The sequence below is a fragment of the Impatiens glandulifera genome, chromosome 6, assembly GCF_907164915.1.
Source record: "Impatiens glandulifera chromosome 6, dImpGla2.1, whole genome shotgun sequence".
NCBI lineage: Eukaryota > Viridiplantae > Streptophyta > Magnoliopsida > Ericales > Balsaminaceae > Impatiens > Impatiens glandulifera.
This window is the reverse complement of record NC_061867.1, coordinates 7,132,658-7,156,543: the sequence shown is the minus strand read 5'-3', so window position 1 is coordinate 7,156,543 and position 23,886 is coordinate 7,132,658. Positions and strand designations below refer to the sequence as shown.

The following is a 23,886-nucleotide window of genomic DNA, read 5'->3' as shown; positions in this document are numbered from 1 at the left end:
TCTATTATTTATTATTATTATTATATATTAAATATAAGCTATTAAAAATGTACTATTCAATTTAAACATGATATTTACTTTGGGGGTGTTGGAGATTTCATAAAAAAAATAAGATTGGGGAGATTAAATTGAATAATATTATTTTAATAAATTTTGGATAATTGAATCTAAAAAATTGTTTTATATACTTGTGAATTAGTTTCAATATTTCATATTAATGAATAATGATATAAACAAATAATAAAATATTACTTAATACCACATAAGCTATATTATTGCGTTTTTATTTAATGTTATTTATAATTATATCTATAAAATTTTGAATTAAAAATATAATTATTATGAGAAAATTAAAAATTAAATACCCATGAAAGAATTAATAATTTTTATTTTCCCAAAATTTTAAAAATTAATATCTTCCACTTCTTTTTTTTTGTTAGAATCAATTTTTTTTTTAATTAAATAGTTCAAATAATTATTAGTGGTATAAAATTGTTTAATTTAATTTTTATTTTTATTAAAACTATAAGGTAGTAATATTTTTAATTTGTCAAATTGGGTCCTTATTGGACCAATTGATATTTCAGTTCTCTTCTTTAAAATTTTATACGAAAACAAAAATTTGTCTTAATAATTTTAAACGTCCTTAATTTATTATTTATTTAAGATTTATAAACAAGTAAATAAAATATTCATGTCACTAATTTAACTAACAATTTTTAACAAATAGAAAATTTTGACTATTGAATAGTAGATAATAGGTTGTCAAAATATTTAATTTATTAAAATTTAATAGTTAAATTAATGACATAAATTATTTAGATAATAAATTAATAATGTTTAAAACCAAAACCCATAAAGATAAAATCTCATTTTTATATAATTTTAACAATAAAAAATTTCAAATCATAAGATTTGAAAATTCAAAATTCTAAATGATCCCAACTCAATTTCACATTTAGTACATTTTTAATTTCATATCTAATGTTGAAAGCATTGAATTTATGTGTTCAAAGTTACTTCGAGTATTTACACCTGTATAATTTTAAAAATATTTAAAAAAATTAATCGCACTACAAATAAGTTTCAAAACTATAGTTCTCAACAAAATAATAATAATAATAAAATTATAACAATTGTTTACAAATAATACATTTATTTTTTTCTAACATTAAATATTTACATATATACCCTTAGACTAAGTCACATGCTTTCTCTGCAACTTGTTCGTCCTCATCCATGGCAGTACTCATTATTTAAACTTTGCCCTTTTTATCAATTTCTTCCAAAATCATGGAGAATAATATCCACCGGAAAATCTCTCGTCTCTTCCCCATCCCATGCCGATTAACCGCCGTCTCCGACGTCATTCAACACTCCATTGTCGCCGCCGGCGTCAAAACCAGATCACAACCCAAAAGATCATCATCATCTTCAGTACCCATAATCAAAGAACCCACAAAAACCCTCATGCCCGAAGATTCAAAAGATAAAACCCAGTTCATATTATCCTCCGATTCATCCTGCCGGTGCCGGAGAAGTCGCCGGAACTCTGAAACATGTCATGAAAAGCCAAGTTCTTCGTCGTCGGCGGCGGCGGCGGCGAGAAGAAGGAAGGTTGAGGAGAGTTATGTGGTGGCGAAAACATCGAGAGATCCTTATAGGGATTTTAGGGAATCAATGGTGGAGATGATTGTGGAGAAGAAGATAAAAGGTGCAGAGGATTTGGAGAAATTGCTTGAGAGTTTTTTGGGATTGAATGATTCTTATTATCATCAAGTTATTCTTCATGCTTTTTCTGATATTTGTGAAGCTCTTTTCTCTCTTTCATGAATCTTGTTTCTTATTATTATGTTTGAATTAGAATTTAATTGATATATTCATCAATATTTAAATAATTCATATCAAGTTGTAAAATCTAAATATAAATTTATACAAGTAATCATATGGATGTATAAACTAGTAATCAAATAGACTTATTACACAATAATAGTGTGCATGAGGTTATAGACCAAAGTGAGTACCCCTTATCCGTGGATATCATAGAGTCGAGTTCAAATATTTTAAATCGGGATTGGACATGGCAGAAGTACCCGAATGGGGAGTGTACTAAACCAATCCGAAACTTAATATCCAACTATAATAATAATAAATACAGTTCTTATCTAAAACTTATACTTTTAAAATTATTTTGAATCATTACTTTTCATATGATTTTTTTTTTTAAAATAAAATGTTATTTCTCTATTTTCTCTTTATTTATTTTTTTAAATTCTTATATTATTCAACCTCTACTAAATAGGTAAATTGTCGGGTATATGATGTCGTTTTTATCTTCTTCAACATCTTTAAACTTATATTTATTCTTCTTTAAATCTCTACCATCTTATAAGTATTTAATCGGGTAATGGGTACCTATCGAAAATTAGGTACTCGACGAATCGACTATGATAATAAAAATATAGACACCGTCAGGTCAGGTCGGTTGTTCGGATAGTAAAATAAAAATGGAAATTCAGAATATTTACTTCACTTATCTCTATAGATCTATAGTACTCATTGACCTCCCTAATTCAGCTTATTTATTACAATATTTTTTTTTATTTGGTTAAAAGTCAAATTAGTCAGGTTTGTTAGAAAAAGTTGATCATTGTTTTTAGTTTAAACTAACAAATTTAATTTTTCATCTACTCTTACTTACACAAATTATCTTTCCTACAAACTCATTAACAAAATCACCTTAAACTTATTAACTTTAACCATTTTTAAAACTAATTATAATTGTTAGGGTGATAAAAAATTCCTAAATAACTTCAAGGGATAAACTTCCTACTCAACCAACATAACAACAAAAGTTTTATCACTACTAAAGTTTGTCTTAAATTTTGTTTGATTATTTCATTACCGAGCTTCCCCGGACATGGGAAGACCCTCAATTCAATCCATCGCGATATGGGACCCAGGCTGAGTAGGAATCGACAGGGGACTTGTGAACGTTTCTCCGTTTTCAATTAAAGCACTTCCATTTTCTAGTGGGGTTGTGTTACTTCACTAGTTAGTTTTACTTTCATTGTACAGCTATCTTTACATGTTTCTTGGTATTTTATTTCACGGGACATCAACTTTGTATCTAGTCTATTCGTACTTGAAATGATGAAACATTTGTTTTAAAGAATAAAAATAAAAAGAGTGATAGTTTTGTATTGTCTTTTACCATTTCAATGAGTCAGAATCCACATGGAGTCAAATTTAGACTGACCAAAATTCACATGTTGCCTTTCCTCTTCCTATATTAAATTTACCACTTATAATTGTAAGTTGTAACTATCTAGGTTTTATCTTCTTTGAATGTTGTCTTAAATAAGTTGGTGAAAAAGATTGACAATCATTGACTGACCCATTTCAGCCTACCCTATATATATATATATATTTTTTTTGAAAAGATTAAACAAATTTCATTAATCCATATTTTATTCAAAAACTGAAAAAAAAGGAAAAAGTCATCCGTTCAAATTTATAAGATGGCTATAATAAATTATTCAAAACAAAAAAAATACAAAATAGACTCAAAGCACAAAAAAAAAACTTATATCCATTATCCACCAAAGATAAATGAAAAAAATAAATAAAAGTATGTACATTCAATCAAGATTTAAAGTAGTTATGTTTTAAAGTCGGGTTAATATATTAATATATAAAATAAAATTACTTGATTTAAATTATTAATTAATTTTATATAATAATGAATTATTTAATATATATTTATAATCACTTACTTCTCTAAATTTAAGTCAAAATATTTAAAAATAAAATAATAAAAATATCTAACTTTCTTTTTTTAATGGGGACTAAACACTTAACTCTAACAAAAATCACACACACAAAAAAAATTATTTATCTCTTTTTAAATTTAATAAAATTAGTATTATATATAAAGTTGTATTATGTTTTCTATTTTTATGAATTTAAAAATATGTCAAATACAAATATATATATATATATATTCAAATGTTTATTCTCAGTTATATAAAAGTTTATAAGTGCTGATACAGTTTTATTTTATTTTATTTTAACATGTTTTTGTTCATAAATATTTGAAGAAGAACAACAAAATTTGGATTTGTGAATTGATGGACTCAACTATCATGGATTTAGTACTTTTACTTTTAATTGTTTTTGCAATTATCTTATAGTAGGTTTAAATTATTCTAATAAAAGGAAAATTGGCTCAAATGGGTTCATAACCCTCGAAATTCCTCAAATGGCCAAAACTATAAAACATTGTCCAAATGGGTATCCTGGACGAAAATAGCCCTGATTTTCCTTCGCATAACAATTAGCCCTTCGCCCCTTCGCGTAACCCTTCGCGTATTACGCGAAAGAAAATCAGGGGTATTTTCGTCTGGGAGACCCATTTGGGCAATGTTTTATGGTTTTGACCATTTAAAAAATTTCGAGGATTATGAAACAATTTGATCCAATTTCTCTAATAAAGTCTCTATATAAGAACAACTTAATGTAAAATGACACAAATACTCCTTTTATTTTTTATTTCTATTTCAATTGAAAGAGTTATTTTCTCTTTAAATTAAATAATAAATAATATTTTTATATAATAGTACATTATAGAATATTTTAATAATTTTTTTTATTGTTCACAAAATAAAATAAAAGAGTTGGCAAAACATTTATTGGATGGAAAATTCTATTGAACAAAATATCCTACAATCAAAATTAGAAAAAAACACTTAAAGTTTGTTTTGGGCCATAAATATCATAAAGTCAGAATTAGAAAATACACTTAATTATTAAAATAAATATATTTATTTAATTGTAAATTTGGGTCTTGTAATGAATTAATTAAAATTTCTTATTTTTTCTTTTAAATCTTATAATTTTGAGCCTTTTATTATTAAAGTTATACCTAAAGAGATTTTATCTTAACAATTACAACGCAATTAATTTATTATCTTTTTCATGAAATTTATAAATAAATAAATAAAAAATAAATATCACTAATTTAACTATCGATTTTCAGTAAATTGAGAGTTTTGACTATAAATTTGATAATGAAAATCCTAAATTCGTTAATATTCGGTAGTTAAATTTGTGGCATAAATTATTTATTTATAAATGACACGACGTTTAAAACCGTTAATATTAAATCTCGTTTTTTATAATTTAACAGTAAATTTTTTTTAAATTATAAAATTTTAAAGACAATATCTGAAATTGGTCCGAATAAGAAGCCCAATTTGACTATTAGTTAATTTTTTTTTTATATAATAATTAGTTTTAATTTATTAAATTAATATGGAATAAAAAAGATAGGGTTTTATTAAGCCCTTTGAATTAAAATTCCTCTTAGTTTGTTTTGTCTTGTTATTGTGGGTCAACCTTTCCCACATTACACCCCCTTTCCTTCTCTCAAAGTCATAGGGCTTTTTATTGCCTTATTTCTCTCTCTACCCTCTTCTTCTCTTCTTCTTCTAAGTTCTTATTCATCCACAAAGGCGGAGCTTTTCACTTTCAATCTTTCTCCGGCGACCGTTCCGATAACAACCCATATTATCAATTACTACAACAAACCCTACTTCCCGTTCAATTCTTCCTCTTTTATAGATTTCCCAGACTTCAATTTCTCCTTCTCATCTCTATATCGAAATCAGAGTCTTGTCGAAGAACAAGAAGAGGGTAAAGAGCTATTCAATTCTTGTAATCTTGCCGATGAAGCGATTGAACTAACTCTCAATTTTAGTAAGTTTTCGTGCCTGAAGAATTGGGTTTCATGTTCTGATGTTTTAATTCGATTCACGATTCTTTTAGGGTTTTTGTTCGTATTGTGAGATGGGTTTTCTCTGTTTTCTTTTATTGTGTTATGATTATTTGCTAATTGGTATGTGTTTTGTGAAATGTATTCTGGATTGGAATTTAGTTTCTGTTAGGATAGATCTCAAGCGATTATAATGGAATTGACCTAATAGAGTTGGAGATAGAGGAGGAAACAATTGTTTTTGCTATAGGAATTGAAAACCCACAACAAGGTTCATATTCTTTAACTTTTTACACTTCACTTTTAGTTGTCATACCTGCATATATAAAATAGTTATGAACTCACTATAACTTGTACTCAACCCATAAGATCTATGATCAGAAAGACAGTGAGTTGATTGGTAGTGTAATTGTTCATATACATAGGATCTATAACCCAAAAGACATTTAATTTTGATGCTTGAAAGAAAGAGTAAAGATTGGGATGGTAAAACATGGAGACACAAGAATCCTACAAAACACAAAGCTATATTCAGGATGATAAGAGGATTTTCAAGAGAAGGAAAGCCTAAAGGGAGTTGATAGTACTGTTGCAATAGGAAAAGAAAACTCTTTTATTTTATATCGGAGAGGTAGGGAGAAGATTTGGTGAGCGAAATGGGCAGTTCCTACCCACATTCATTTGCCAATCATCTTCCTAATTTTGCTCACATTTTCCATTTTTGATCTACTCTTTTTCACCTCTTATCATAGCAAATATGATAATGTTTGTATGCCCATACATTACTATCTGTGAAAGGTAAGTAGGATCAATAAGAAAATATCTAAAAATCCACCTTAAAAGCAAGGTGACTTGTAGAAACCTGTTTCATTTTCAAATAATCTGCTTGGAATTAATGAGAATTTGTTGCTTCAATATTGTTATTTATTAACAAATCCATATGTCAAATATAATGAGATGGTGCAACTGTATGTACTAGCCAGTGTACATCTTAAACCTACAGAAAGAGGAATGTTATATTGGTTATGGATGTTCAGTCTACTTTAGTTGAACATTTAAAGCAGAACATCTTCACGTTTGTCAGCAATTTTTTTGATTAGTTTTCATGTATTGGTTGATTTATTTATGGCTTTCTTTATGTTCTTTAAATATCAACTGTTGTGGAACCAATCTGTTGATGATGTCCTGTTTTGCTGAACATGTTTTTGGGATCCATTGCCATTTCTTTTTCTCCTTTGTGCCTCAAAAAATTATGACGTCCCAGTTATGAAATCGTGATAATGTTCATTTCTTATAATTATGTGTAACTACCCAACCCCTTTCTATATGTTTAGTTGCATTGTTCAGTGTTACGAAGAGTGTAGACGTTTAGAAAAATTCACCCTGTTCCTAAGTTGGGTGCTTAAAGTTATCCCTTTCATCTCCTTTCTATCTTTCTTCATTTTCAACTTTACTTGTGTGAAATCTACAGACTGTAATGACAAACTTCCCTTTTTCCAGGCAATAATTGATGGATCCAGACACCAAGAAATTCGGAAGAGGTAAAGTGTAAACAGTATTAAAGTTCAAGAATTATTTTTTGACCTTCTTTTCCATTTTGTTGAAGTGAACTTCTTATGTACATACTTTTTTATTTACTTATCTTTATCAGCTAAGTACATTTTTCACAGTTCAAGGGAGTTCTGATGTTCATTGTTGCATATACATGTAATTTTGTATGAACAATAAATACATTTTGTTTTCTTTTCGCGAAACTTCACGATCTTGCCTCTGAAATTGAATTGAAGGGTGCAGAAGTAGCATTGATTGTGTTATGATGGGGGTAAGGTTTATTAGGTTGCATTTCAATTCAGATCAACTTACATCTAGATATTCACTTTAGTGTTTTCTTTTGCCTCTAAAATAGACTCATGTTGGTTTTATATCATCAGAGAATGTTGTATTGCATGATTTTAATCCACAATTGCATGATTGTGCGGGAGAGCTACTTCTATATCCTTCAAATTTAATTTTTCTTCAGTTTCCATTTTGGCTGATGGTTAAATTTGGGATTGTCAGGGCCAAGAGAACTTACCGGGGCAGTGGATCTTATAAGTCACTACAAGTTATTGGCTCATCATGAGTTCTTCTGCAAGAGGTCACTTCCTTTATCGATTTCAGACACACACTACCTTCACACAGTGGTTGGAGACACAGAGATAAGGAAAGGGGAAGGAATGCAATTGCATCAGCTAATGGGAGAAGCACCTTACTCTAAAGATGCAAATGCCCGCATACAACCATTTGACATTGACGTTCTCAAAGAAGCTTTTCAACTGAGGGAAACTGCTCCAATTGAACTGCCTCCTGTAAATAATCTATGATTTTGATGATTCTGTGTTATTGAGAAGTTTCTGTTGTTTTGTAATGATGTGATCTTTGTTCATATTATAGGGAGAGAAAGGAGCTCCCACAATCCCTGGGAAATCTGCTAGTGAGTCCAAGGATAAGGAAAAGAAGCATAAAAGACATAAGGACAAGGATAAAAGTAAAGACAGAGAACATAAGAAGCATAAGCATCGCCATAAGGATCGAAGTAAAGACAAAGACAAAGATAAAGAAAAAAAGAAAGATAGAAGTGGTCATCATGATATGGTTGGGGAACATTCCAAGAAACACCATGATAAGGTAGTTGTCATTAGTATAGTTCAGTTGTATTTTTTGAGTATGGAAATTTGGTTCTGAAGATTTTCTACCTGATTCCAGAAAAGGAAGCATGACGGAGATCAAGATCTCGCTGATAATCACAAGAGAAGCAAGGTAAATGGGATAGTTTAGAAGGGGATCCTATATAGCTTGTTCAGTTAAGTTATATACTCAATTCCTGTCGATGGCTTGAGACTTGTGTTCGGATACATTTACCTATAAGATTACAGTTCATCTTTTTAATAAACTTGGCATAATTCTCCTCAATGAAATTTTCTAGTGTTCTTACAGAAGTGCTTGAATTGATTTGATTCTATTATTTTGTACAGAAGTGCAACAATTTATGCATGTTCACATAAAAAGGATTTGTATTCATGAACCGTGTTCATAATTTTGTGGCCATTACTACATTGCTCAAAAGAAGGGATTCGTGCACCCTAGGCTTCGACCAGATTGGTTGGAAGACGATAAAAGTATCAAATAAGAGGAATCTGTAGATGCATAAATCCGTTTTGAAACATGGAATATTAGTAATCAATCTTGAAACATAGGCACCATTATGAAGTGCAATAGAATCCTATCAATGTAAAGAATGTTTAAGATTATCTAGGATTATCTCCAAATAAACCATCGCATCAACTAAAATACCATTTTACCCTTACTTTATTCTCAAAAAAGGATTTATCCAATTAAACTAGATTATTTCCAAATAATCCTACAACAAACAAGCTTTATATTTCACTAGCTTATGTATGATAACATTTTAGAAGCGCCTTTTTAATTGTAATCTACTTTTCTAGTTGAATCGTTCATGTGAGCCTCATTCCCTTATGATGGTTGATATGATATAGCCGCCAAATAATTTAGATTATACCTAAGATCACTTTTACCTGTCTTACAAATACTGCTAAGTACTAAATTCTCAAAACGTTTCAATAATAGCGTATTGTCTTGATTCAATTATTTCGAGAACAATAGGCATTTTTGAGAAAATTGTACATGTTTTCTTGTTGCAAAGGATCCTTAAGGAAATGATCGAGGTGAATTGTTGGATTCAATTGCTTTTATGCACTTTTCTGTTATTTGGATGTTGAAAAAGATAAAAGATCTTGCTTCCTTATTTTCGGACTATGTCTGTTGACAGCATAAGAGTACAAAGATGGACGAGGTGGGAATCATAAAAGTAGCAAGCTGAAATATGGCATTCTGTTCTATGTGGTTAGTATTGAAATTTGGATGGCTTGTTTTAGTTTGGCCGAAATACTTTCAAGGTATATAATTTCCTGCCTTCTTGTAGTGTATTCATTATTATTGTCATTATCTAAGCTTTCCATAAATTTACTTTCTCCTAGCATTCTCCCTTCCACCACCTCTAGGACGCCTTTCATTTGAAGCCACATGAACATATAGATGAGTGATCGATCCTTAATCTTTCATTTCTTTTAGAAACGTTGTTATATCTGGATCTAGATCTGGGTCTCACCAAGAAACCTCCACAATAATGATCTTTGGGATACAAACGTACATTTGTCATAAAGTTGTGTTAACCAAGTTTATCATCCTCAAATCTTAAGTGCATCCCATTTTCCACCATTCAATGGGCTTCTTTTAAAAATGTTGTATTTGGATTTGGGTCTCATCGAGAAACCCTGAATAATGATTTATTTAGATACATATGTATATACATTTGGTATAAAGGTGTGGTTTGTAGATTTGAGCCCTAACCAAGTTAGATACCATTTCCTCATTGCGATCCGAACATGATACAACTGAGAATAAATAATATGATCCCGAGTTATAGATATTAGATGATTCCAATATCATAAGGTTTCTTTCCCACTATTTCATATTATTGGTTTTCTTCTTTCTTGCAGGAAACATTACGAACATATCAGACTCATGAAGGGGTTTTACCTTGATGGTTCAAATTTTGCTTATATGCTCACGAATAGCCGATTGGACTTAACTTTTTTTATCATACAAAAGACAATGCAAAATTTGGGTCGTTTGTGAAGAGTGCCATCTTATCGTTTTCGTGTTTTGTTACTAGTTTTTTCTTCTAGAATTTAAACTTATCTTATTAACTCAAGACCCCTTTTTTTTGGTTGGAGCCCAGGGCTAGTGCAAGGAGTAGGTCAAAGATTGGTGCTATAAAATTTTACAATGACCACTATTGATTTTTTTTTTTTTTATAAGTTTTTGAATTGTTTGTATAATATTTTCTATGTGTTAAGGGCGGGTTGTATAATAATAATATCATAAGCATGAAATGGAAGAACTTCATTAATCTAATATTAACATATTTTAATTACCTTTCTTATTGTATATAAGATTTTGAGAAATCTCTGTTTTAATGTAATTTTGGGGGTAAAAGGTGATAGCAACTGTATTTTCTTGAAAAAAATGATATAAATAATGGGCTGTTTTGGTTTGTATTACTTTTATTTGATTTTTTATTTACAAATTAAGTTATTTGTAATTATATTTTTTTATATTATTATATTATTTAGATTAAAAATTTATTTAATTATATATATATAGTGATATATAATTAATAATGTAAATTTTTTATTTGATAATTTTATTATGATCTTTTCTTATTTTTATTTTTTATCTAATTTAAAAAATTGACAAACAGTTTTTGTTGAATGATAATAACAAAGAAAATTAATGTAATTTTTGTAAGTAAAAACATAAGTATAATATAGAAAATAATTTTTATTAATCAAATGATTCAACATTATAATGTAGAATTTATAGATTATTTCTTAGAAAATAATTTAAATAATAAAGAATATTTAATATTTGAAAAAATATATTATTTTCAATTTTATTGTCAAATTTTTAATAATAATTATTGCCAAATAAACACGATACAACAGAGTATGCAAATAATAATGATAGTAGATTGAAATTATTCTCCTTACATAAAAATAAAACTCAATATGTGCCAATATGTTTGTATTTATTCTGTTTAATAATAATTATAATTTATACAAATTGAATTATTGAAAAAGCATACAAAAGTAAAAATAAGTTTTTTAGATTAATTAATATTATTTTATTATAAAATGACTGATTCTTAAAAACTATATTTCTTTTTATGTCAAATAAAGAAGAAAGGTAAATCTGTATGAAATACCACTTTTCATCTGTAAAATTTCAGTTTTTCTCCTCTCAAGTTAAATTTATTTCATCAAAACTATTGAGCTGATAAAATAGACTAGTAAAATAAGAATGAAGATTGAACGTTGAAGGTGCAAATAAGAACTGTGAGCACCGATTAGAAGGAGAACAACATCGAAGATCATGAAAGATTTGAGTTAGTTAACACTCACCGAACAATGTATAAGTAACGACGATTCTAGAGTAAGACAACCAATAGCTTATAACCTTCAATCTTATGTCCCTAAATTTCTTTATAAAAATAAAATACCATTTTTTAATCAACTTTTATGTTTAATATAATACAAAATTATTAATCTTTGTAGTAGATCATTAAAAACAAAAAATTAAATAAAAAATAATAACACTTTTTTTTTCGCATAGCCTCCAAACTTCTGTGATGTTTGGACCGGCATATGTGCTTGAAGGAAGATATTTGGTATTGTATTATCATTGAATTTTCGACAATTTATTTTTCACAATGTAACTCAATAGAAATAACGAGTTATTCACTTTACACAAAATCTCATATATTAGTTAGCAGTATAAACAATACAAAATTAAGTGACTAAGCTGATTTTACATGTTTTTTATATCAGCTTAAAAGCAGATCAATCAAGGTTCTACCTTTCAAGAAGAATCATGGCCAATTTCAAATTTCTTATAGACTTCTCTCTACTACTATTCATATTGAGAGAAATGCACTTCCTTCCGGCAGGCTCTCATCTTGGGTAATTGTCGGTGTCGACTGCTGCAAGTGGGAAGAGCTGTCGAGTCGTCAGTCTCAAACTTCAGAATCCTTTTCCGGATAACCCTGATGCCGGTTATAGAGTTAATATTACTACTGTAACCGTCCATTTTCATCATTAGACGGAACATGAAGATGGAGAGGTGAATATAGTCTTTGAAGCAAGTACTCAAATCAGAGACTAAGTCTAACTTAAGTTAGTTGTGGGATGACTTCCAGCGTCTGCGGATCAAGGATCGCTAATCCATTATAGAAGTTAGATGACTTCCGGAATTCGGCAATCCAAAACCTTAGTGAAAAAGACGGTGACACTCCAAACTAAATACTGAAGTATTATATATAATAGATACTATTAAAATGTAATCTAATTGACAAATATCTTCAATGATCATAACAAAAGTAAAAATTAACTATAAACATAACTTTTATAACAATATTTATCTCTAAAAGGGTTATGAAATTATTACAATCTTTCTAAAAAAAACCCCATAAAAACTATAAAACTTTTAACACCTAAAACTTTCATATCTAAACTACCAACAATTTAATACTTTAACAACATCAACAAAAAAAACCCTAATATTACAACAAAAAACTTATTACAATGTTGTTCAACAGTAAAACATAAATTGCTTTACATTATCCATAACATTGGGCAAAGGCCGAACAACTGCATCCCCTTCCCTTGTATTTACTCTGACACTAGTGGATTCAGCATCAGCTCCATCTCCTTCCACACCACCTTCTACATAATAGCGTGCCCTCGATGCAGCAAGATGAGCATAGTAAGCAGGAGGAACTGCACATCAAAGAAACCAAACCATAAGAAGAATGATTGATTGATCATAAAAAATAAAGTTAGTTGTTGAGTTAGCTAGAAGGACAAACCTATAGACACCGATCTAGTGCATCTTGCATAGCTGGAAAGAAACACCCGATTAATTAGTATTACGTAATTACAACAATATAGGTTAAAGATTAAGTCACTACTTACGTGTAACACAAGCTGTTAGTGAGTCCTTGCAATGCATCTGCACTGAAGTTATTCTCATCAAACAACACATGGTAATGTGTTGGCCGGCTTGTTCCCTGTTTCAGTTTGTTAGCGCTTATTTCTTATTCAACCAATAAAAATATCTAATCAATTTTTTTAGTAGTTACCTGGATACCCGAATGACTGCATAGGAAGAAGTCAAACTCTCTTACATGGCAAATCTTGGTATCAACCACCGTACCTACATATGAAGATCCAATCAATCAGATTTAGTATTTACATAATCCAACCCATTACCAATTACAAACCACAACCAATAATATTACCTGGCAAAATATTTCCACTCCGGTCGGTTGAATGTCTGTCTCCATGAGTCATTGGGAAGAGGCGAGTGTGATGCCTCTTCTGCACAACCACAAATGTGATCCTCGGTAGATAATTTTCTCCCAGAGAAAGACATGCCTGCACCAAACATGTAATTTTCAACTCACAATACCAATACCAATACAATACAATACAAAACAAAACAAAAATCACACACACATATATATATAGCCATATTAAAAGTAAAAACTACCTTCCGAATTGCATCAACCTCATAGAGCAAAACATGGCTGAATTGCCCATCGCTTACACCGTCTCTGCATTTAAACAACATATATTATTAGTAACTTAATTTAAGCACTAAAATGCACAATGCAAGAACATATACAATTTTTACCTGTAGAATATTATTCTAAATGGTTTATGACCAGTGGACTGCCTAAACGAAATCAACAGCTCCCTGTAAAGTCCCCAAAAATCAAACAAGATATTTTTTACTTCCACAAAAAGAGAAGGGAAAAAAATATGTATGTAATATTTGTTTTTACCTGATCATCCCACTTTTAACTCTCCCTCTTATAGGATCATCAACCTCTTTATAGAGGTCACTGATGATTTCCTCTCTATGCCTTTGAGCAGAGACCAGTCCTTTGTAAGTGGTTACCTCAGGCCAGTCCATCGAAGCAACCACCTGAAAATATAAACCTACATTTTAACAACCCAATAATAGTAGATAGAAACAAAATCAAACTATTTTCAACACATCTTACCGCTGCAATTGAACAGCTTGAATCCTCTCCTGGAGCAGGATGAGTGACATCAGCGCCAAAGATGATGGTGGGCATATCCGAGACAAAATCCAATTTTCTCGCCAACGCACTCGCAAGCACGGTGTTGCGTCCTCCAGCCTGAAATTTAACAAACATTCAATTAGCTAGATAAATGAATGAATGACTGACAGACATAAAATTATCAACTCAATTGAGAACTTGTAGTCTTTCTTTTCTAACAGCATTATAAAAGTTAAAACATACCTTGACGTTAATCTTCAGAGTGAGATTTTCAAGATACGGCAAAGTCCTCTTAAGAACTTGCCTAGGCTGGCAGCATTGAGAGACAATGCCCAATTCTGTCTCACAGACCTTTTTAATGATCCCTGTAAGAACAACAATGTTAGTTAGGAGGTTTGCACAACATATACACTTAACTAAAATAATTCTTCAAAATGTTACCGTATGAACCAGAAATTTCTGGCAATATGACAAGCAGCAACTGAAGATGTTTGCCGTTTGCCTTCTTCTCTGTGAGCTGCTCATTACATCGCGAGTGGATGCTGGTTAGTGCCCTTTCAATGTGGTTAGAATTGGCTGAATGAATGGGAATCAGCGGTTCAGTATTGAAACTCTGCAAGAGAGAATTCATGCACATTAAGGATAGGTTCTCATAAGATATAAGATGCACAAGCTCGAGGTGAGATGGAAAGAATACATACCAGCCCTTTACTTATGCACATTTGCACCAAGTCCCAACAGAACTGGCCGACCTGATTTTGGTTTATTTTTGAGAAGTTGACACAGGTCCAGAAATCTATCTTGGCCCCGTTATACATTCTCTGCCACAATAAGAACATATTAAATATAAAGAAGACAAATGATTACGCTACAATATAAAATGGGAGGTGATATGCGCGCACACATCCAAGTAAAACAATACCTTGTTCAACATATTCCATTGCCCCACACTTGGAGCCTCTTGTGACCCATTATACTTGAGCTGCAACAACCAGCGTAATAATTTTATTAAAGATTAGTAATGGAAACGTAAACCAAATAATTACAAGACTAAAGAATTACCATGGGAGGTGGAAGAAGTCTTGCTTCAACCACTGTAGATTCAGGCTGTATATGCAACCCAAATTCGTTCACGAATTTGTCATTGTTGTAATCGTTTTGCCTGACCATCTGGAGAAGAAAATTATCAATAAAAGGACTAAATAACTAACAAATAAAAAAACATTGAAAGATTAGGTTCAATGGATACAAAAGTACCTGTCTAATGTTCTGTTCCCTATGCACGGGTCTTTGACAGGTAGCCATCAAAAGAGAGGTTACCTGCCTCTCATTCAACTTCTTCGTATACCTTTGCCCCTCCACGATTTTGCACAGCTATAACATCATCAAAATAAAGGAAATGAGTTTTTGAAAAATGATAAACAAAGGTAATTCAGGCAAATAAAGACCATAGCATAAAATAAAGACCAGTTCAAGTATTAAGTACCTCCAATGGCAGATAAATAGGCTTGGAATCACTTCCATACTGCATTGCAGGTAAGGAAGGATACCTAAGTGTGATACAGTACCTTTCTAAGTAGTATTGGACCACATACTTCTTTTGAACACCGTCATCACACGTGAACCTATACAAGAGCAAGATTGAAAAGTAAGAACGGACAGTTGGAAAGAGAAAATAGATTTAAACAAGATATGATCGTATGCAAAAATATCTTACATCAGTTCACCAATTGGTTGTTGAGATAGACGAACTATCTTTTTGCTCATGACATTATTTAGGTGAGTCGTTTTTACAGTCACACCTTTCAAGACCTTCAGAATCTGAAAAAAGAATATTAACACATTTAAGTGAGTTATGATCCTAGTTAAGTTTACACTCAAACATTCATTTTTTCTCAAATGTAAGAGAAAGTTGAGACTTACTTTCTTACAGTCTTGGTCAGATAAGGGCTTGGACAGATCTCCAATGTGAAGATACTGTTGAATAAACTCTGTCACCAGGATGGGGTCAAAGAATGCCCTTGCTGATATATCTACAAAATAAAAATTAGATGCTGAGTTAGTACAAATATAAAACATGTTTATAGGCTACTAAAGCTACATACCAATATTTAGTGACAGCCCCATTTGAGTTGGTCGTAGGCTTTGGTAGAACCCTTGCCAATACTCCAGGCCACCATCCATTTTCCCCTTTGCACCAAGTCTTGGTGAAAAGAATGACCTTCTAACAGCGGTATACCTGCAAAAAAATGTATTTTAATTTGGTAAACAAAAGAAAAAGCACATTGTGATAAAGGAAATGAATTGAAGCATAAAATGATGTTCTTACATAACCGAAGGAGTCGCTCGGAGGACTATCTCAAGAGTTTGCAGTGTCTCGTGAGGAAGATTCCCTTGCTTCCTATGTAAGAACGCTTGAAGTTGATACAGATCAACTTTAGAAGCGAACTTAATTGCCACTTCGAACTGACGCTCCTTCCTGCGTCGAGAAAGATCCATCTTTAATTTCAAGTCAAATCAAATAAGTAAAGTGGAAGATTAAGCAATGTTAAACACTAAAAAGTCACCTTGTAATTCCATCCTTTTTAAGCAGTTTCACTGGGAAGTCCCTGGACTGAAAGGGAAGTGGCCCCAAACTGTAAATGCTTTTGCTGCCATCATATGCAGGCAACCGATTTCCCAGATACTTCTCCATGTAAGAGTCGATCAAAGTATTCATGACGTCTCTGCGTACTTTCTTCAATGCCACCTCTGGAATGATTGTGACCTGTACATTTTATTTGAAAAGATTAAATAAACAAAAGAAACACATGAACAACAAATGATAAGAGCCGATCAAATAATATACACTCACATCGTAATGAAAAACGTCGTGTCCAGTTGATTGAACTGGAAAATGGTTGGTTCGGATTGAGATCTTCTTACCGGCTCTACCGAAACCTGGTCTATCCGGCAGTCTGGTTGTTGCCGTCAAAGGTGAAAGAGACCGAGTCACATAAGCAGGACACGGATTTTGCAGAGTCTGAGAAACTGCTTCAGAAGGTGAAGCTAAGTTAAGCTTCATTTCGACATCTGCAGCTAAGGAATCTGCAGATGAAGAAGAGGCAGACGACAATACAGGTACGTAGGAGCGGTATGGACCATAACCGGATGGAGTTCGAGATGCTGGTAGAGGCACTGCCGCAACATTGTAAGGAGTACCGTAACCTCTTCCTCCTCCGACGCGTCCAAGTCCACGTCCGGATTGCGGTAAAGGTTGATCGGTGCGGTCTGATTGACCTCTTCCTCCTCCAAAGCGTCCACGTCCACGTCCGGCTTGCGATAAAGGCTGATCAATGCGGTCAGATTGACCTCTTAGACCTCCGCGTCCTCCAATTCTTCCAGACATTTTTGCAAAGAAAGTGAAAAGACAATTCGATTGAACTGTGAATGAGAGAAAGAAAAAACAGAGAATGAGTTGTGTTTGAAAATACAAGTGTTGAAATGAAAGAGAACGGAGGGAAATATATATACAGCTAAATTATAAAAAAATTAAAAATTAATATGATTCCATATTTAGAAAAAAATCTCTGATATAAATTTAGAAAATAATCTTTAAATTTTTTTTTGGAAAAGTAATATAAATTATAAAAAGTAGATTTGTTTGAATAATATTATGACAATATTTTTCTTAAAATGGTAAATTATCTAAATTAAAAAATTTTTATAATTTGAAAGAATTTATGTAATATTTTTTTATAAATTTAGTTAATAAAAAATCATTTCCTTATATTTTCATCTAATTTGTATATTTACTGATTTTAATTATACTTTTTTAATAAATAAAAAATTTAAAAATTAACTCTTTTTTTGACCGTTATTTTAATATGATTTTTTTCTAAGATTGTAACAATTTTGGTATTGGTCAAAAATTCAAAAAGAAATATTTTAATATAACATAATCTATAAATTTGGTAAAAAAATTATATTTTTATTTATTTATTTATTTATTTATATTTTACTTAAACATCTTTTAATTATAAATTTTATAATAAATTCAAACAAACCTCCTTTAACTTTTTATAATTTATATTACTTTTCCAGAAAGAAATCTAAAGATTATTTTCTAAATTTAGACATAGAGATTTATAAAAAAAATCTATAGGTCTAAATTTAGAAAATAATCTTTAGATTTTTTTCTGAAAAAGTAATATAAATTATAAAAAGTTAAAAGAGATTGGTTTGAATTTATTATGAAATTTATAATTAAAAGCTGTTTGTTTAAGTAAAATATAAATAAATAAAAATATAACTTTTTTACCAAATTTATAGATTATGTTATATTAAAATAATTCTTTTTGAATTTTTGATCAATGCAAAAATTATTACAATCTTACAAAAAAATCATATTAATATAACGGTCACAAAAAAGTTAATTTTTTAATATTTTATTTATTAAAAAAATATAATTAAAATCATTAAATATACTTTAGTGAAAATTAGATAAAAACATAAGAAGAAAATAATTTTTTATTAATTAAATTTGTAAATCATATTATATTACATAAATTCTTTCAAATTATAAAATTTTGTTAATTTAGATAATTTATCATTTTAAGAAAAATATTATCATAATATTATTCAAACAAATCTTTTTAAAATTTATTAAAGTAAAAAATAAAATAGATTATGTTTATATTTAATTAAAATTATATTTAAAATATTTAAAAAATAAATAAGTAAAAAGTGGATAAAAATAATTATTTTATTAATTAAATTTGTAAATCATATTACATAAATTCTTTTAAATTATAAAATTTTGTTAACTTAGATTATTTACCATTTTAAAATTAATTTGTCATAGTTATTATCACAATAATTTTTAAAATTTATTAAAGTAAAATATAAAATAGATTTGGTTTATATTTAATTAAAATAAACTTTAAAATATTTAAAAAATAATAAAAAAAGTTAAAAGTGGATAAAAAAATATTATTTTTTATCAAAATTTGTAGATTACATAAAATCTTTCAAATTACAATTTATTTTTATTTTTGGGTTAAATAACAAGATGAATATAAAAAATAAGAATTTTATAAAAACCTATAAATTATTAAAAAAAATTATAATGTATTATTTTTACGAGACTAATTAATCCACAAATAATTTATCAATTTAAAATTTTGGATACAACATCACACAGGGGGAATGATCTTTTATTTCTGAAATCTCTCCACACTCTTATTCTCTCTCACAAGAAGAGAGCAAAACAGTAAAAAAAAAAATTAAAAATTACGATTTTGCCCTTCATTATGAGAGGAAATAGGGAAAGTAGAGAAATCGGGAACAAACAACCCTCCTATATTAATTTAAAGTCAATGTAAATGATATCTACCTGAACAAGAAGAAGATGTTTTATTGTGCTCATCCATAGGGACCTTCATGTTGATTCACTTGTAACTAGATCAATGAAAACAATTAATGTATCATAGAGTAATGAATATGAGTAGATCTATGATGAAGAAAATCAATTTCATATCAAGGAAATTGAACATTTCATTATAATCTATTCAAGATCTTTACCTTGTAGTTTTAATGCGGAAACTTTGATTTGATTTGATTTGATTTGATTTCAAGATTCAAAGTTTTATCGAATATAGAAAATGTATTGTTCCTGCAACAATAATTTTTTTAAAATTAAATTAAATATATTCAATAAAACTGTATAATAAATATATTAAAACTATTATGATAGGATCAAATTAATAAAGATTACCGCACAGTTCGATTATTAAGATACTAGTGTTGTTAATCGATTCTCACTTAAAACGTTTTAAGTTGAAGTAAATGTTATAGCCTCCTGCATTCAAAAAAAAACTATTATGATAGAATCAGATTAATAAAGATTACATCACATGCTCACATGAGAAAAAAATTGTGTTTATCCATCAGATCAAACTCGATATGAAAGCTCATGACAAATTATTTTTATCAAAGAGTGATTTAGTTAAGATTCTGATCTTAAAAGTAGGAGAAGAGAATATCAAAATTACCTTTAACATGAAGAAATTGTTAGTTAAAGAAGAAATGAGATAAGACCGCCTCCCAGACAGGGAGAGAGTCGAGGGACCGAAGATTTGTTAAAGAATAAACGAGATAAGACCACCTCCCAGACGGGGAGAGAGTCGAGGGACCGAAAATTTGTTAAAGAATAAACGAGATAAGACCGCCTCCCAGACGAAAGAGGGAGAGAGAAAGAAGAAATGAGATAAGACTGCCTCCCAGACGAAAGAGTGAGAGAGTCGAGGGAAAGAAGAAACGAGATGAGATCGTCTCCCAGACGAAAGAGGGAGAGAGTCAAGAGACAAAATACTTGTTAAACAATAAATGAGATAAGAGCGCCGCCTCCGAGATGAAAGAGGGAGAGGGTCGAGGGACTGAATATATAGGTTCGACGTCAAATGAATTAGGGTTTACAAATCGAAGCCGAGAATAGATTACGCGTTTTTTTTCTTTCTTAGGCCCAATATATTTTATGTATTTTATTTGTTGGGCATTTTACCGGTTCGAAATATTTTAAGATAAAAAATGACAAAAAAAAGACCTTGTCAATTTTTACGGAGCCCAAAAAATTAAATTTAGGCTTTTTGTAACCCTAAAATCTCGATACATTTTGGGCTCAATTTGCGCCGCCAAGGTTCCTTGTCTTTCTTCTTCTTCCGTTGATCAACATATTACTCGTCTTCAACAATTTTCGTTAAGTGATTGCTTATATATAAGGCTTATCAATAGGTTATTTGTATGCAATGTCATTGTCTTGGTATGTTTTGAAACTCCCTTAGGGCTCTTGCAGGGCCGGCCCTGGGGTAAGCCCGGCAAGCCCTCGAACTAGGGCAGCCCATTCCCCATGGCAGCCCATTTATTAAAAATTGTAAGGTTTCAATTAAATATATTGTAATTTTGAACATAAGATATTGTAGTCTAGTGGTTTTAGATAAAAAAAAAATTTAAAACCTTTATTTTGGTTATGGGTTCAAAACTCACCAAAAAAACAAATTTTTTTAACTCGACCTAGGGCAACAAAAAATATCGAGTTTTTTTCTAACGGAGGCTGGGGCAACCCAAAACTCGGGACCGACTCTAGGCTCTTGCACTATTTCATTATCTTAGAATAGTTGAAACTCGAGTTCTTGATTTTTATTTTTGTTTTATCACAAACTTAAAGAAATAAATCAATGATATTAGGATATTGTTGAACAAATAGATAAAAATTACATGTATGATTGATAATGGACATGTAGTAAAAAATGCTTAGTTGTTTCACATTCATTCATATGATTTGTTATCTTCTATTAATGTTTACCTTTTTTACAAGTCAATCTAGACACTAGTGATAAAAGAGAATCATTACAAGATCTAAGGTTATGTTTTAATGATTGAAATTGTAATGATTTTTAATGATTGAAATTTGAATGGATATAGAAATTTTACTCCATAAAAAATAATTTAATATATTATTAAAATATTAGTTTGATGCGACCTATTATAATAGTTTTGTCTAAAATTTGGTTTTAATAAGAAAAAATATCAATTTCACGTGTTAATATTATAAATTAAAAAAAATTAGTTCCACATATTAACTTTCTAAATTAAAAACAAAATTAACTTCCTAATTTTAAAAAAAAAATTAATCAAAATGTTAATGTATTAAATAAAAATTAAGTTATAGATTCAATATTATATATATATTTTGCTTCAATAACATATTTTGTTTGGAAAATATATTAAAATTATAATTTTAAACTAAGAAGAGTAAAATTTAAAATTATATTTATTTGAATTCTATTATAATTATAATTTTAATTTTAAATTATCTACTAAAAATAAAAATTATACACTAATTCTAATTTCATAATTATCAAACATACCATCAACAAAATTATTATTATATTTGGTAATAATTTAAGCATCAATTGTCATTAACTTTATGGTTGATGATAGGTTCTTATTCCATTGGAATTATTTCAATAATTTTAATATTATTTAATATTATTAAATTATTTTTCTTTAATGGTATTAATTAATTATTAAAAAAAAATCGTGTATATATATATATATATATATATATATATATATATATATATATATATATATATATATATATATATATATTAAAATGATAAAAAAAAAAACATTTGAATACAACAACGTAACATGAAAATAAAATAAATAAAAATAAAAAAATTAAAAAAACATTAGTCAATACATTATTGAGCTTGTAAGTCCTCAATAATAATGATTCACTTTACGACGGACTCTACTGACTTTCCAGAATGAATCTAAAAAAGATCATAATAATAACATTATGAAAAATACGATTAGATGATTACGATAAATGAAAGTTTGACAATTTCTCTCTAACTAGATAGTCCTCTAAGAAATAATTAGGATGGTAACTCAAATTTAGGTCTACCATATTAGCCGTATCAATTCAAATTTCTCAATAACCGTCCAAAGACTCGGGCATCACCCAATGAATCCTAGTGATATTTATCAAAATATTTCAGATACTAGTCATCTCTCGACAATGCAAAAATAAATGAGTTGTTGATTCAACCTCCTCGTGACACATACGACTAACTATAATACAACATTTTTTCATGCACATATAATCCGTAAGAATTGCACCGTGAATAACGCTTCATCCAAAAAACGAGATCTTAGATGAAATTTTTGACTCCAAAAGTTTTTCCCAACAAAAATTATATGAACTCATCTTAACGAACAACTTGTAAAATGCTCTACATGAAAACTATTCATCTATTCTCAACGCATAACATCTTGTTCAGATGGGGACACTTGTTTTTTTTGGAATTAAAGGAGATCTAGCATGACATCCCACAATCACGGTTCTCCGCTTAAACTCAAAATGCTTCCAGATTGAATCGAATCTATGACATTTTGATCATTTAAGCCGACTCTTATCACTGAGCTACGTTGGTGGGGACACTAGCTTGTTTGCGTCTTACTAAAAATAAAATTCTATTATGAGACGAACTCTCCATAATGTTTAATCTCTTTCTATGTCTAATTTGGCTAGCGTAACCACTAGATCGAGGATCAAACATGTTCTTAATTGTAGCATTTCTACATATAACAATGGAAGCAAGCTCATGATACGTCGCAGCTAGATTTTGACACTACATCAACTGTCGTCCCAAAAATTGGTCGAAAAACCATCCTCACAAAGAATATAGATTGCTCACGAAAACTTTTCTAAATAAAATAAGTTTCTCTCCAAATGTTACACTCCGATGGATAATTATACATTTTTATGAAACATATCAGACCAATAAATATTTTTTATTTTTAAAAATATATATTTTATTATTATATATTAATACATTTTAAATTTTTAAGTTTTGTT

At 29.6% G+C, this 23,886-nt stretch overlaps 3 protein-coding genes across 4 annotated transcripts; 2 read left to right on the top strand and 1 right to left on the bottom strand.

Annotated features, from left to right (window-relative positions):
• The first annotated feature begins 1,293 nt into the window (after positions 1 to 1,293).
• Positions 1,294 to 1,867, top strand: LOC124943045 (transcription repressor OFP6-like). Its single transcript, XM_047483612.1, has one exon. It carries the CDS (start codon positions 1,294 to 1,296, stop codon positions 1,831 to 1,833), a length of 540 nt encoding a protein of 179 aa, XP_047339568.1. The 3' UTR covers positions 1,834 to 1,867.
• A 3,588-nt stretch (positions 1,868 to 5,455) lies between these two features.
• Positions 5,456 to 10,648, top strand: LOC124944070 (mediator of RNA polymerase II transcription subunit 19a-like). Of its 2 annotated transcripts, XM_047484529.1 has the most exons (7): positions 5,462 to 5,757; positions 7,274 to 7,314; positions 7,832 to 8,121; positions 8,207 to 8,440; positions 8,519 to 8,572; positions 9,603 to 9,729; positions 10,333 to 10,648. In XM_047484529.1, exons 2-6 carry the CDS (start codon positions 7,284 to 7,286, stop codon positions 9,651 to 9,653), a joined length of 660 nt encoding a protein of 219 aa, XP_047340485.1. In that variant the 5' UTR covers positions 5,462 to 5,757; positions 7,274 to 7,283; the 3' UTR covers positions 9,654 to 9,729; positions 10,333 to 10,648. The 2 variants fall into 2 exon arrangements, with proteins under 2 accessions (XP_047340486.1, XP_047340485.1); XM_047484530.1 differs by lacking the exon at positions 9,603 to 9,729 and having other exon boundaries at positions 5,456 to 5,757.
• A 2,334-nt stretch (positions 10,649 to 12,982) lies between these two features.
• LOC124942164 (protein argonaute MEL1-like) lies at positions 12,983 to 17,214 on the bottom strand. Its single transcript, XM_047482596.1, has 21 exons — positions 17,048 to 17,214; positions 16,810 to 16,959; positions 16,586 to 16,719; positions 16,404 to 16,513; positions 16,198 to 16,301; positions 15,967 to 16,105; positions 15,738 to 15,854; positions 15,543 to 15,650; positions 15,403 to 15,462; positions 15,182 to 15,301; positions 14,922 to 15,093; positions 14,724 to 14,845; positions 14,460 to 14,597; positions 14,238 to 14,380; positions 14,087 to 14,149; positions 13,943 to 14,006; positions 13,692 to 13,827; positions 13,533 to 13,606; positions 13,366 to 13,460; positions 13,260 to 13,291; positions 12,983 to 13,170 (listed from the first exon to the last, which is right to left on the bottom strand). Exons 1-21 carry the CDS (start codon positions 17,197 to 17,199, stop codon positions 12,983 to 12,985), a joined length of 2,421 nt encoding a protein of 806 aa, XP_047338552.1. The 5' UTR covers positions 17,200 to 17,214.
• Positions 17,215 to 23,886: the final 6,672 nt, after the last annotated feature.

Bases quoted from the DNA above. Each gene is read 5' to 3' on its own strand.
- LOC124943045 (XM_047483612.1), top strand. From the start codon at position 1,294: ATGGAGAATAATATCCACCGGAAAATCTCTCGTCTCTTCCCCATCCCA.
- LOC124944070 (XM_047484529.1), top strand. From the start codon at position 7,284: ATGGATCCAGACACCAAGAAATTCGGAAGAG. The intron at 8,122-8,206 runs GTAAATAATCTA...TTCATATTATAG, and splicing joins CTCCAATTGAACTGCCTCCT to GGAGAGAAAGGAGCTCCCAC. The intron at 8,573-9,602 runs GTAAATGGGATA...GTCTGTTGACAG, and splicing joins ATAATCACAAGAGAAGCAAG to CATAAGAGTACAAAGATGGA.
- LOC124942164 (XM_047482596.1), bottom strand. From the start codon at position 17,199: ATGAATACTTTGATCGACTCTTACATGGAGAAGTATCTGGGAAATCGG. The intron at 15,855-15,966 runs GTACTTAATACT...ATGATGTTATAG, and splicing joins CTATTTATCTGCCATTGGAG to CTGTGCAAAATCGTGGAGGG. The intron at 13,292-13,365 runs GTAAGTAGTGAC...GTTTCTTTCCAG, and splicing joins ACTAACAGCTTGTGTTACAC to CTATGCAAGATGCACTAGAT.